We start from the raw sequence: 12,673 nt of genomic DNA on the forward strand, positions 1-12,673 counted from the left end.
ACAGTCGTTTGAGAAAATTCGGGATCCGGAAATTCATTCTTAGTGGAGGAAGGTGCGGAAAGAACTGAGCCATTCGCTGATCCGGTCCACGCTTGTTGCCTTCACACCAACGCACCCGAAGGTTGCATCTTCTAGCTGCTCCGCCTTTATCTGGGTCCAACACCGAGTGGTGTTTGCACACAATGAGCAATGGCACCAGCTTCGTCAAGAGAAGTAAACCGAGAAGCTCGGTTTCGAGGATAAGTTCGACCTATGACGATGATGAAGATGCTGGAGCTGGACCATCGAGTAGCTCCTTCAGGCCGACACCCACGCAAAAGGGCGCTTCCAGCTCAGCGGCTATCCGAAAGGAACCTAGCATTGCAACACCCCGCCGCTCATCTATAGCGCCAGACGATGTCGAAGACGAAGACGATGCGACCACGTCAAGCGTCATCTTTCGAGTACGAGCCAAGGGAGGAAGTGGAGCCTCGAACTCTTCCTCGCCAGCAGTCACCAGTCGAACCCACGCGGAACGGTCATCAGCATCCGCTTCTAAGCAGCGAAAAACATCCAGTGCGATGGACGAGCATGTTGCTGGAGATGACGAAGATACATTCGAGATTCGCCGGTCCACACCTAGCGTTGCTGGCAAACAGGCCAGAAAGGCGACGCTCGGGATTCCTTTGTCTGCAACCGGATCAAGTACACCAAAACGATCGACACCGCTTAGACCGACCTCTTTCTTAGAGAGACCCTTGGACGCGGCAGAGACGTCCTCTAGCACCCCGTTAAGCTCATACACATCCAAATACATCGAGGAGTTGCGTTCATCCACTCCCACGGCACGTTCACGAGCACACAGTCCTGCGGCACTACAACAACCCACGGGACCGGGTACGCGCATCGACGACCCTATGGTCACGCAACGTTCGCACACCGCGCTCGAAGGCCCTCCTGACAGTACTCTGGCACGAACCAAGTTCGCTGCCGACTTCGCGCACGCCGGCATCCCGAGCGAAAGCGTCATCCGCGCAGCCAAAGAGAAGCGCGCCAAGCTCCGCGCTGCTACCTCTGCTACCGCTACTTCTACCTCAGACGACTTCATCTCGCTTGAACCCTTCTCCACGTCCTCCGCGGTGGAGCGCTTCGATGCGATGGAGGTCGACGACGGTCCGCATCCACATTCCCGCCTGCAAAGGGAAGAAGACGAGCTGGGCGATGGCGAGGACGAATTTGCCGACTTCACCGGTGCCACTGAACGCATCCCGATCGGCGAAAAGGCGGAACAGGAATGGAAGGATCGGCAGCGGAGGGAAATGGAGGCGGCCGTACGAGGCGATTTCGACCAGGATGCAGTGGTGCAAGACGAGATGGACGAGGACGAGGAGGAGTGGGAGCAAGCACAACTGCGGCGTACCCAGACACATCCTCGTCCATCCTCCTCGCATCCTCCGTCGAGAGAGGCGTCGCCTTTCCGACCGGCGCCAATCCCAGCTTCCGCACCGCTGCCGTCCGTCGGCACATGCTCGACGCGGCTTGAACTAACACTGCGCGCGCTCAAACAGAGTACAGCTGCCTCCACCGCAGTTCTGACGTCTACAGCCAAAGAGCTGGAAACGCTGGATGCTGCGGAAAGGGAGAACAAGATGGATGTGGCGGCGGTCGAGGACAAAGCGAGCTGGTTCAACGAGCTCGACGAATTTGTTGCCAGCTTGGCGCGGTTTATGGAGGAGAAGATGACTAAGGTCGAAGAGGTTGAAAAGCAGGCTCTGGATCTGTTGGTCAAGCGGAACAGTATGCTGGGCAAGAGGAGCCGAAGGTGGATAGATGGGAGGTTAAATGCCTGCCTGGGCATTCGGCCGACGCCCAGTGCTGTGCTTGATTTTGGCGAAGAGGACGCGGAACAAGAGATGATTGTTGCTGAGGACAATGCTGAGGCGCAACTCGTCGACGTGTTGCAATTCGACGATCTCGAAGCGGCCGACGAGCTGTCGTTCAGCCTCGCCCAGGAAGAAATTGTCCAAAGGCTCGCAGCGATCTTTGCCGACGTCCAAGCGCCAGAGTATCTCAATCCTGCTGCCACCACTACCACAAGCAACGATGCAGGACTCGCATTCCTCTCTACCACGAGTGGTCACCTTGCAGACGGCGACCTGCATCCACGGAGCATCGTCTCGCGCTTCCTAGAGTGGCGACGTCGCTACCCTGACGAGTACTCCCAGGTTTGGGGCGGGCTTTCCGTCGCCCAGATCTGGGAGTTTTACGCTCGACTCGAGCTCATCCCCTGGTCGCCCTTCCATCGATCCAACGGTCCGTGGCGAGGGGGACCCAGCGCCATTGCGCATTTTGGCTGGTTCACCGGTGCTTCGGACTACTCGTCTCGCGCTGACGCTGCTCCAGCGGCCGGGGGGGATGACGAAGTGCTCGCTTCGCTCGTCGCCAACGTTCTCGTTTCGCGGCTTGTTGAGGTTGCGAGTAAAGGCGGGTTCTCGCCGTGGTCAAGTCGGCAGACGGCGGAGGCGGTGGACGCGGTGGATCTGGTACAGACCGTGCTGGGGGAGGAGCACGCGAGGTGTGTGAGTCTGGTCGATACGTTTCTCGACGTGTTTCGGGCTCAGATTGCGAGGTTGCGAGCGGCGATCCAGTCGCCGATGACACAAGTACAGACGACCGGTGCGGAGGCAGAGACAGCGAGACAGGAGGTTGTGGGCCATTTGGTGCAGGGACTGTTGGGGAACTTGATCCGCTGGCCTCGCGTTCTCCGTCTTTCAACGGTTGAAGGTGGGCCCATGGCGGTGTTGAGTAAGACGTTCGTAGGACTGGTGGACAGTCTTGTGGTGGAAGTCATTGAGCCTTTGGTGGCAGATTCAGCGCGGGCGTCGCTGCGACAGGTGTTCGAGGTCGTACCGGCGAGCATTGTGGCGAGGTCGGAAAAGCTGACTCTGCTTTCACAACGGCCGTAGCCTCTCTCTTCCGTTCGCTCTCACTCATAAGCATCGAGATAGCGCGTTATCTCGTCATTCTTGCAAACCAAACAACTTTGTGTGTAACTTACAACAAGCCACTCTCTTGCATTGCATTCACGCAATCAAACAAACTTCCAAGTGGCCTTATCCGCCACCACCATCTCCTTGGCCTGCTTCGTACCCACCACCTTCTCCAACTGAATCAAGTCGTACCTGCTGTACACGACATACGAAGCAACCTCGTTCGCATCGACCTCCTCCTCGTCGTCCGCGCCACCGCCCGCCAGCTCGCCCTTGGTAATAAACGGGAACTCCAACACTTCCGAAAAGAACCGCGCGTTCTGAGGCACTTGATAGAACACCACGGTCTTGACGCCACGCAGCTTGAAGCGGCGGTAGAAATGTGCACGCTCCGTCAGCAGCAGGAACCTCTTCTTTCCGCTGAAGAAGGCTTCGCGTGCGCGTCGGATATCTTTGGGCGTCGAGTATTCAGAGATACTCGTATACGAGAGGTTGGCGGACTCGCCGGATTTGCGTTTCTCGTTGGCGCTGCGCAGAAAGTCGTCGAGACGCACAAAGTCGAAGTAGCTCGGCACAACGATGAGCGTATGGCTGCTGGATACGGCGGACTTGCTCAATTGCGCCAGTGTCTTGGAGGTGAAGTGCGCAAAGCGCAGATCCGGCTCCGAGTGCGGGTTGGCCGCTTCGAAGCGGGTGAATGTGTGCCTGACGCCGCTGACCACGCGGCTCATCTCTGCCTCGTTTTCCTCGGTAGACGTCACGGTGCGGATCTTGCCCGCCACGTTGTTGAGCGTGTGGTTGTACAACGAGCGCAGTGCCGGGAAGTCGTACGCCGAAAGCAGCACCGTCTGGCGGAACATCGGCGCACGGTTGTCGAGGTAGAACTGCTTGACGCGCGAGAAGTCCGTGTCCCTGCTCTGGCGCGGGATGCGGTTCAAGCGCTCCAGCACGAACTCGAGGTGCTCCCAGTTTTGCATACTGATCACATCGGTCTGGTCGACAATGACCATCTCGATGCTCGACAGAAAGTCGCTGTCTCCATGATCCTTCTCGATGCCCAGCCTCAACCCGAGCGGCGAAGCGACGATCACGTCTGAATCGTAGAAGCCCGAAAAGAGCTTGAGACTCTTGCGCGTCACCTTGAGACCGAGCTTGAACGAGTCGTCGATGTTCCCGGCAAAGTTGGCGATGTGGTCTTCTGGGTATTTGGCGGCGACGGCGGGATCGGCGAGCTTATCTACGGCTCCCTCGGGCAGGTTGTACTCTTTGGCGAAACGCGATTTGTTGTCGACTTGCGAGCACAGGCTGAACTTGGTCAAGAGATCGACCCACTCGAGCGCCGAGTTGCGGAAGGGCAGCAGAACGAGCACTTTTGGTCGAGTGAAGCCCTGATCGCGCAGATCAAGGTCGTCGCCGTCCGCCGCAGAGCCGCTGGCAGCAAGCTTGGCAAGCTTCTCGTTGTTCTTGAGCACCCTACGGCGCGTCTTTGCGACATGCGACATGGCATGCATGGCAAGCACCTGGCGGTACTGCGGTCGGTCGCCGAGCGCGACATTGGCATCGCAAAAGTCAGCGTAGCTGCCAAGCGTCGTTGCGAGTGCTGTGTGGAGCGGTGTTGGGGAAGTGTACTTTTTGGCGACAAAAGTATTGAATGCATCGAGCACCTTGACTTGGGGTTGGCCCGAGTACTGCTGTGCGTCGAAATCGGGAAGGGTTGGCGTCGAAACTACTAGCTGAGTCGGGAGCGCTGGTAGGCTGGAGCGCGAGGCAGACCAAGTGAGCGAGGTGACAGATTCAGGAAGCTTAGCAATCGCTTGTGCGTGCGGACCATCGCTACCGAAATGAGCGTCGAAGGCTGTAAGCTGCGTTTGCTTTTGCTGCTTGTTGGATGATCGCTGTGCCGTGTCGTCATCCTCGTCGTCCGAGACCTCACCTACAAGTCCGTGGCTATTCTGCACCTTGTCCGGTGATGACGTCGATGCTATCGCTCCATTAGATGGCTTGGATCGCTTGGAAGGCGAATCGTCGGCAACTTTGGAAGTGGATGCAGTTGCTTGCTGTGCAGCTACAGCTTTGCGGGTGATCTTGTCGTAGTGGGAGAGATTGGATGAACGCTGACGCTTGCCTGGCCTGGCAGCGCTGACGTTAATCAGTGTGAGTAGCTTGAGTGTAGGATCCATGACTACGAGACTGCTTCTTGGTTGCAGAACCTAGCTGTCGAGATGGTGAGGACGGAAGTCAAGATCAAGAGGGGTAAGTTGCGCTCATTCGCAGCCACCGATTTACAACTGCAGACTGCGACAACTGCAGACTGCGACACGGAGGAAAAAGGCGCTCTGAATGGAAAAAATGACAGGAAGAAAACGTTTAAAAGGCTGTTTTTGCTTCTTTTTGGTGTGGAGGAAAGTCGGAAAAATTTCGCCCTTTTCCTTTTTTTTTGCTTTGCTTCGCCTTTTCTTCTCAAACGGAGTGAGGGCAGCACAGCAGTGTTTGCATGTCATAGTGGCTCAGTTCAGACGACCCTTTTGGTGAGCGAGAATTGATATCGACCAACAGTGAGCAAATCCAGCTCGCCACTCTGACAACCACCAACTATCCGTCAATCGACTCGGGCTTCAACTCAGTCGCTGCAGGCTTGCCCACAAAACCATGCCGCTTGCTCAGTCGAAAAACACCGTTGGCCTCGGAAGGGCCATCCTCAACCGAAGGGCTAAGGAAGCCAAACAACGGAACCAGACCGAATTCCACACCACCGACCTTAACAACTATGGCTCCGTCTCCAACCTTCGCTCCGTCACGCACGAGGGCGATCTCGAAGAGTTCCTCAACACCGCCTCGTTGGCCGATTCCGATTTCACCGCCGAGAGGAGGAACCACGGTGTCACCGTCATCACGGGTATCAACCGCGAGCGAACCCGCCACAACCCTTATCTCCTCACGGGCCAGGAAGAGCAGGAGGTGCTCAAGAAGCATGTTCAGAACAAGGAGCGCCTGCGTGTGCCCAGAAGACCCGAATGGACCAGCGCCACCACGCGCGCCCAGCTCGAACGTGCCGAAAAGGACGGCTTCCTCGAATGGAGGCGAGGTCTTGCAGAGCTGCAGGAGGGCGTCGGTCTGGTGCTCACGCCCTTCGAGAGGAACCTCGAGGTGTGGCGTCAGCTTTGGCGTGTCATCGAGCGAAGTCATCTCGTGGTGCAAATCGTAGATGCAAGGAACCCACTTCGCTTCCGATGTGAGGATCTCGAAAAGTACGTCTCGAGCTTGGGCATCGGTTCCACCAATGGCATCGAGTATCTCGAAGAGGATTCGACGGGCAAGGGCCCAAGGAGGAACTTGCTCCTCATCAACAAGGCGGATCTGCTCGACGACCAGCAGAGGAGATATTGGGCCGATTACTTTGATGCCCAGGGCATTCAATACGCATTTTTCAGTGCTGCCAATGCAGCGGCCATCCAGCTCGCCCGTGCAGAAGAGGAGGAGCGATTGCGTCTCGAACAGCTCAAACTTGCCGAACCACGCGACGAGGACGAGGAGGACTACGACCAGGAAGATGACGAAGAGGAGGATGACGAGGAAGACGTGCAAGCCGCTTCAGCTGCTGCTGTCGACCAGGGCGCAAAGAACGCCAAGCCTCTCGTGGGCCAAGAAGCCACGGATCGTGTGCTGGACCACTCCCACGCTGCTGTCCGTGACAACCTGGTCGCGGAGAAGACGTATGGACAAGACGATGCTGTCGACGCTGCCACCGCTACCGCCGCCACTACTCTTTCTGCCACTCGCGACCCTACTCGTGTGCTCAACGTCCTCGAACTCGAAGAGCTCTTCATGGCATGTGCACCACCCCTCAACGACTTTGCTATCGACGGTCAGCCCGCGCCTTCGAAGCTCGTCGTCGGACTCGTCGGTTATCCCAACGTGGGTAAATCTTCCACCATCAATGCACTGCTCGGCGAGAAAAAGGTGTCGGTCTCTTCCACCCCGGGCAAGACCAAGCATTTCCAGACCATCCACCTGTCGCCCACCACCGTTCTGTGCGATTGTCCTGGTCTCGTCTTCCCGCAGTTTGCGACCACGTCGGCAGAGCTGGTGTGCGACGGTGTGCTTCCCATCGATCAGATGCGCGAGTACACTGCTCCCGCCGAGCTCGTTGCCAAGAGGATCCCGAAGGACATTGTCGAAGGCACGTACGGTATTCGCATCGAGACGCTGACGGAGGAGGAAGGAGGAAACGGTGTGCCTACCGGTCTCGAGATGTTGACGGCGTACGCTGTGGCTCGAGGCTACACACGCCAAGGCCAGGGCAACCCGGACGAGTCGCGTGCCGTCCGATATGTGCTCAAGGACTACGTCAACGCCAAACTGCTCTACGGCCACCCGCCACCGGGAGTCGACGCTGATACCTACAATGCCGCTCAACGCGAGCGTGCACGTGCTGCCCTCGCCGGTCGCAAATACGACCCGTCCACCGCGGCACACCTTGCCGAGCACGATGATCACACTACCACGGGAGGCGTGGATGTCGACGATCTGGACGCAGACCTTCAAGCTGAGCTCGCCGAGCTCACCAAGCGCAGAGGCACGGGGTTGGTCCGTCAGTCGGCCAAGTCGAAAGCGCTGGACTCGGCGTTCTTTGAGACTATGGCCTCGTCGAAACCTACGATTGTGGGCCGCACGGGTGTGCCGACCGCTGCGATCCAGGGCAGGGTCGCCAATGATGGGACATTGATTCGCAATGGTGGGCAGCAGCAGGGCCAGGGTCAAGAGAAGACTAAGAAGCATAACAAGGCGAATAAGCGTAAAAAGCAGCGTTCGGGCGCTGGATTTGATTAGAAGCTTCTCAGTTACCGCATTGCATGCATTCGTATCATGTTCGATTCACACCAAGCCAAAGCTTAGATTTGATCACACGGCTGATTTGACCAATGAGAGAGAACGTGTGCGAATCCTGCCACTGAATGAGAGTACAACGTGACATTATCCTATGTAACTTGGGCAGATTGACCTTGCATTCTTGCGCTCAAAAGCCTCTGCTCTCTAAGAATGCCTTGACCTCCTCCACCCTGTTCCCGCGAATCTTGAGCTTCCCGCTCGCCTGCACCTTGGACCCCTGCACAGGATCCAGGTAGCTCGGATTACCCGTACGCTCTACCATCTTGCGGCCGGCCTTGGGCCTGAGCGGTTTCTTGTTAACTTTGAACGGCGAGTTGGCCAGCTTTGCATCTACATCGTCGTACGTTTCGGAGAGGAAGACGGAGAGGTCTGTCTTGAGGTCTGTGACGGAGCCTTGGATTTTGCGCACCTCGGTCATGGTGCGCGTGCCGCCGTTGCGGACGTCGGTGTAGACGGGCAAAGAGGAGAGCGTCTTGCCTACACGTGGGACGAAGTAGCTGTATCGCACAGGGGTAGGTTCGGAGGAGGAGAAGTCGGTCGAGGAAGTTGCATCTTCAACAGAGGTGGAGGATGGTGATGCGGCGACGGTCGAGTTGGAGCGGGTGAGCGACAGGGGTGGGAGCTTGCTGCTCGATGCAATGGCCGAGGTGGATGCGGTGTAGGAAGAGGAAGATGCGATTGGGCGGAGTGCCGTTCGCAGGCTGGTGCGTGCAATGGAAGCCATGCTAATGAGATTTGCTATGACGATGCTGTGTTGTCTGGAAGATACCGATGAGGGTGATCGTGATGGTGGTGCTGCCGTGGCTAGGATGAGGGAGTATGTCAAGGATGCAGCAAGCCTTGCTTTTCTTCGCAAACTGCCAAAAAAATCCCACTCAAAGTCCGCAAATCGGATCCGCCTACCTCAGCTTTTAATGTCTATACTTATTGTTACCTTGCTAGCCCTAACATTGTGCCCAAACCCGCTGAATGCGGAGGTGTCTCTGCAACGCTTATTATTGGGCCTGACGTGGCTCGCAGCTCGAGACTGGCGCAGTGCCTTGCCTGTATCCCGCTGCCAAACTCATGGCGTTCAGGAAGATCCGACCGCGCACACGAGACCACCTTGGCTCGCCATCTCCAACCAACACCTCCCTCTCTCCAGCTCCTATCTCTACATACCTCCCATACCAGCACTCTTTTGGACCGCCCACAATGTCGGACACAATCAAGGAGATCGTCGACATCCCACAAAACTTCTTCCGCGAGGGGACCCACTTTGTCAACCGCTGCACAAAGCCTAATCGCAAGGGTACGTCGCCATCGAGCAGCCAGCCGTCGTTTGCAACCCTGCTCCTGCGCTACAGCTTTGCTGCCCAGAAGACGAGAGGGCAAGGAAGCGGGCGGTGCGAATGGCTGCCAGTGCTGTTGCTGGTGCAAGTGCAAGTGGAAAGATGTGTACTTACTCTGCTTTGTGCTGTTGCCTTTTTGGACGTGTACAGAATACATTCAGATCTGCAGAGCGGTAGGACTCGGGTTCGTCGTTATGGGTTTCATTGGGTACTTTGTCAAGCTCGTACGTATAGTATCGTGCCACAGTCCCAAATGCGTCCTCTCTTGGAACCCCCGAATGCACCGCTTCCACGCTGCACGGGATCCGTCGTCCGTTGGGCAACTCAGCAGCGCAAGCGATGGAGGAGCCGACACGAAGAACAAGCAGCAGTGAATGAGACGCCTTGGTACTGACACGTTGACGCTTTTTACTCCTGCCACACATGCACTACGTACCCACCCGCAGATTCACATTCCAATCCACTCGATCGTAAGTTTACACGCCGCTCACCAAACTGCGGCATCCCTTCTAAAGCTCGAAGGTGGATCCCTTGTACTGACTCCTTCCACCCCGCACCCATACTATCGCAACTACATCTCACGCCGTGCTTCCGTTCGACTTCGGCCATATGCGACTGCAGCTCGTGTAAGTTCGTGATTGTGCGCAGTTTCTTCAGGGGAAAGCTGTTCGACTGACTTTCGCTCTCTCTTCTCCGTATCTCCTTTGTTCCGTCAACTCAGTGGTGGTGCTTAGACGGACCGACACACCGACTACTTTGTACTCTGTTTCGACTGGCATTACAACATCATCGTTTCCTCTCGCACGCAACCTCGGAGACGGGCGCGACGCTCAAGTGTGTTCCTGATGGGTGGGCGGAGACCCGTTGATGGGCGGTAGAGGCAGGGCAAAAGGGAGGCGCGAGTGTTGTGCGAACATGGTGGTGGTGGGGCCTGCATCAGAAGCGGCCGGGCTTGGCCCGCTTGGTCCTCGACCTTGAGCATGTAGTGGAGCTGACTGTGTGTTTCTGAGCCGTCCATATTGAGCCACGAACGAGTGTAGGCAGGCGAACCCTCGTTGTGCAGGTCTCGAGTCGCATCTCGTCACACGAGATTTGGGAACTTCTTACACCCACCAGCCGCTGCCACTACCGAGTAGCTCGTCTGCCGACATCGCTGCTCATCTGAGGACCACACGGCACAGCAATCTGTCACGAATCCTCCAACTCTTATCCTCCTATAACACCCAGCATATCCCCGCCTCGCACGACGACATCGCCCAACCCGAACACCCCTCACACCTTCCCTCACACACCATGCTCATCAGAAAGAGAAACCTCACAGCCGCATCACCCCGCCAGACCACTTAAATGAGAAGAGCAGAATCCAGCAACCCAACCCGACCGCTACACGGTCAGGTAATCAAAGCGCGGGTTGCAACGGGTTGTAATTTTGGTGTGTGTGTGTGATGAGATGAAGTAGGCGCGATATACACCCACTCGGGGAAAACAAGGCTAGTGTAACATGCTATGCGGCCGTGTGAGAGCCTTCATAGCGTATGAAAGGGAGATAGATGCATGACAGAGTCGCGGAAACCATTTATGCCTTGAGAACGTACTTGCGGTTGGCAAAGTGGATCTCGCGCTTGTGCTGGCGCTCGGTGATGCGGGTGCGCTCGTGCTGTTTGAGGAGGAACAATGGGGTGGGAAGAATGTCAGTGAGTTTGTTCCGAAGGGGGGGAAGGTTCGGAAGCAGAGAGGAGAGCCGGGCAGAGTCGAGGTGGTGAGGTAAAGGGTGGTCGTCGTCGTAGTGTGTTGGGATGTCTCGTAAGGTTGAACTGGGGGCTAAAGTCGCGGCTGTGCATGCAAGTGGAAGGTTGCAAAGGAGTCCTTCTCTTGGCAGATCTGCTTGCTTCGTAGGCCTGATTGCCGCCAGTATTGCTACCCAAGTGCGAGCACGTCTGCCATCCAATCTACGACTCTTCATAATACGGTGATGTCGACAAGATCTGCCTGTCTCCCGAGGTTCGTCGCTTCGAGCCTGGTTGTCAGGCACCACCAATACTTTTCTGCAAACTCCCAATCACGTCCAATGATAAATCCGTCCTCCAAACATCCTCGAACAGCGACTGCCATTCCAGATCCTCCTCATTCGACTTTGCTGCTCACTCCCTCTCTGCTTGTCGAAATGTAAAGACTACCTACCTGGTTGAGCTTGCGGCGGATAGCACGGGTCTTCTTGGCACGGAGGTCAAGGGGCAGCTGCTTCTTGCCCTTGTAGAACTCGCGCAGGTTAGCACGCTGCTTCTGGTTCATGACAGTGAGAACGCGGGCAATGTCCTTGCGCAGCGAGTTGATGCGCAGGATCTTGCTCGACGAACCACCGGCAACCTTCTGGACGCGAAGGTTGAGCAGCTCGGTCTTGAGCTCCTCGAGCTGCTTGGTGAGGTCCGTCTTGGACTTCGACTGAAGCTCGAATGTCTTGACAACCTGTTGGTGGGTGATGTCACGATAGGTTAGGAGAGAGTGTGTAAGTATGAAGCGCTGAGGATGGAAAGACGTTCGGGATGACGGAGACGACGCTGCGGAAAGTGCAGCAGCATGGATGGTCGATGTCGATGCGGATATGCGGATCGGTTGATACGAGGCCTCAAAGTATAGAAGCGAGGATGCGCAATTGCTTGCTGGGGTCGATGTTGTGTGAGATCGATCTGAGTGGTGTTTTTGTCGAGATGTAGGCGGAGTGGCGATATGCAATGCGCGTAACATCATGTAAACTGGACGTTGTTGTGCGCCCTGTCACCGCACCTGGGCCAACCCTTGCCGATGACATCAACGTAGATTATTAGAGAGGTCGTGTATAGAAAGCGACTGCAGGTGATGGCGGCAGCATTGCACTGTCGGAGCATGTTGTTCGGAATGTGCGCGATTGTTGACAAGGTAATCTGGGAAACGCTGAACATGGCGACTAGCACCTTCAATGTCAACGCCGTCGCAAGAGTCCTGGGAAGTCGTCGAGGGTGCCATGACTTGCGACGTAGGTGATATCTCGCACCTAGACCGTTCCAACCTCTCGTCTGCCATTTGTGCACTTATTCGCTGCTACCTGTTGTCGTCACAAAGCCTCCTTCGAGATGGCGCAGCCATACACTGCGCCTCCATCGTTTATAAAATCTATCTCCATAAACTCGTCGTGCTGGATATGTACTGTCCTGAGATTGCGGCTGGCTGCTTTGTTGGCATAGTCCAACTCCCTTTCCTGCTGATAAGATGTCGATCGAAACGTGCCGCATGCTGCTGTGCTGTGTCGCTATCGTGTCCCCGTCCTGCATAACACCTACCATTTTGACGAAGTTTTGGGAAAAAGGTGAAGAAGGGGGGAAGATGGTCTTGAGGATGGTAACGTTGACGAACTGGTGATGGCGACTAGGCCTCGTCTACTCTCTCACTCTTGTCGAACTGGAACAGGATTTGACTGCTCAGCTGCCGGTCGAAAACTTTTAAGGT

General features: G+C 56.3%; 6 protein-coding genes across 6 annotated transcripts; 3 read left to right on the forward strand and 3 right to left on the reverse strand.

Moving 5' to 3' along the window:
* Window positions 1-182: 182 nt before the first annotated feature.
* EX895_000977 (uncharacterized protein) lies at window positions 183-2,945 on the forward strand (the record flags this gene model as incomplete). The annotated part of the gene is made up of 1 exon (XM_029881577.1): window positions 183-2,945. One exon carries the CDS (start codon window positions 183-185, stop codon window positions 2,943-2,945), a length of 2,763 nt encoding a protein of 920 aa, XP_029742963.1.
* A 125-nt stretch (window positions 2,946-3,070) lies between these two features.
* On the reverse strand, window positions 3,071-5,149 carry EX895_000978 (uncharacterized protein; the record flags this gene model as incomplete). Its single annotated transcript, XM_029881578.1, has 1 exon — window positions 3,071-5,149. The coding sequence occupies one exon, from the start codon at window positions 5,147-5,149 to the stop codon at window positions 3,071-3,073; it is 2,079 nt and encodes a 692-aa protein (XP_029742964.1).
* Window positions 5,150-5,618: 469 nt separating this feature from the next.
* On the forward strand, window positions 5,619-7,799 carry EX895_000979 (uncharacterized protein; the record flags this gene model as incomplete). The annotated part of the gene is made up of 1 exon (XM_029881579.1): window positions 5,619-7,799. One exon carries the CDS (start codon window positions 5,619-5,621, stop codon window positions 7,797-7,799), a length of 2,181 nt encoding a protein of 726 aa, XP_029742965.1.
* A 187-nt stretch (window positions 7,800-7,986) lies between these two features.
* EX895_000980 (uncharacterized protein) lies at window positions 7,987-8,583 on the reverse strand (the record flags this gene model as incomplete). The annotated part of the gene is made up of 1 exon (XM_029881580.1): window positions 7,987-8,583. The coding sequence occupies one exon, from the start codon at window positions 8,581-8,583 to the stop codon at window positions 7,987-7,989; it is 597 nt and encodes a 198-aa protein (XP_029742966.1).
* A 470-nt stretch (window positions 8,584-9,053) lies between these two features.
* EX895_000981 (uncharacterized protein) lies at window positions 9,054-9,820 on the forward strand (the record flags this gene model as incomplete). The annotated part of the gene is made up of 4 exons (XM_029881581.1): window positions 9,054-9,150; window positions 9,341-9,414; window positions 9,637-9,660; window positions 9,812-9,820. 4 exons carry the CDS (start codon window positions 9,054-9,056, stop codon window positions 9,818-9,820), a joined length of 204 nt encoding a protein of 67 aa, XP_029742967.1.
* A 946-nt stretch (window positions 9,821-10,766) lies between these two features.
* EX895_000982 (uncharacterized protein) lies at window positions 10,767-12,510 on the reverse strand (the record flags this gene model as incomplete). The annotated part of the gene is made up of 3 exons (XM_029881582.1): window positions 10,767-10,847; window positions 11,372-11,656; window positions 12,508-12,510. 3 exons carry the CDS (start codon window positions 12,508-12,510, stop codon window positions 10,767-10,769), a joined length of 369 nt encoding a protein of 122 aa, XP_029742968.1.
* Window positions 12,511-12,673: the final 163 nt, after the last annotated feature.

The sequence above is a fragment of the Sporisorium graminicola genome, chromosome SGRAM_1 (genome assembly GCF_005498985.1).
Source record: "Sporisorium graminicola strain CBS 10092 chromosome SGRAM_1, whole genome shotgun sequence".
Classification (NCBI taxonomy): Eukaryota; Fungi; Basidiomycota; class Ustilaginomycetes; order Ustilaginales; family Ustilaginaceae; genus Sporisorium; species Sporisorium graminicola.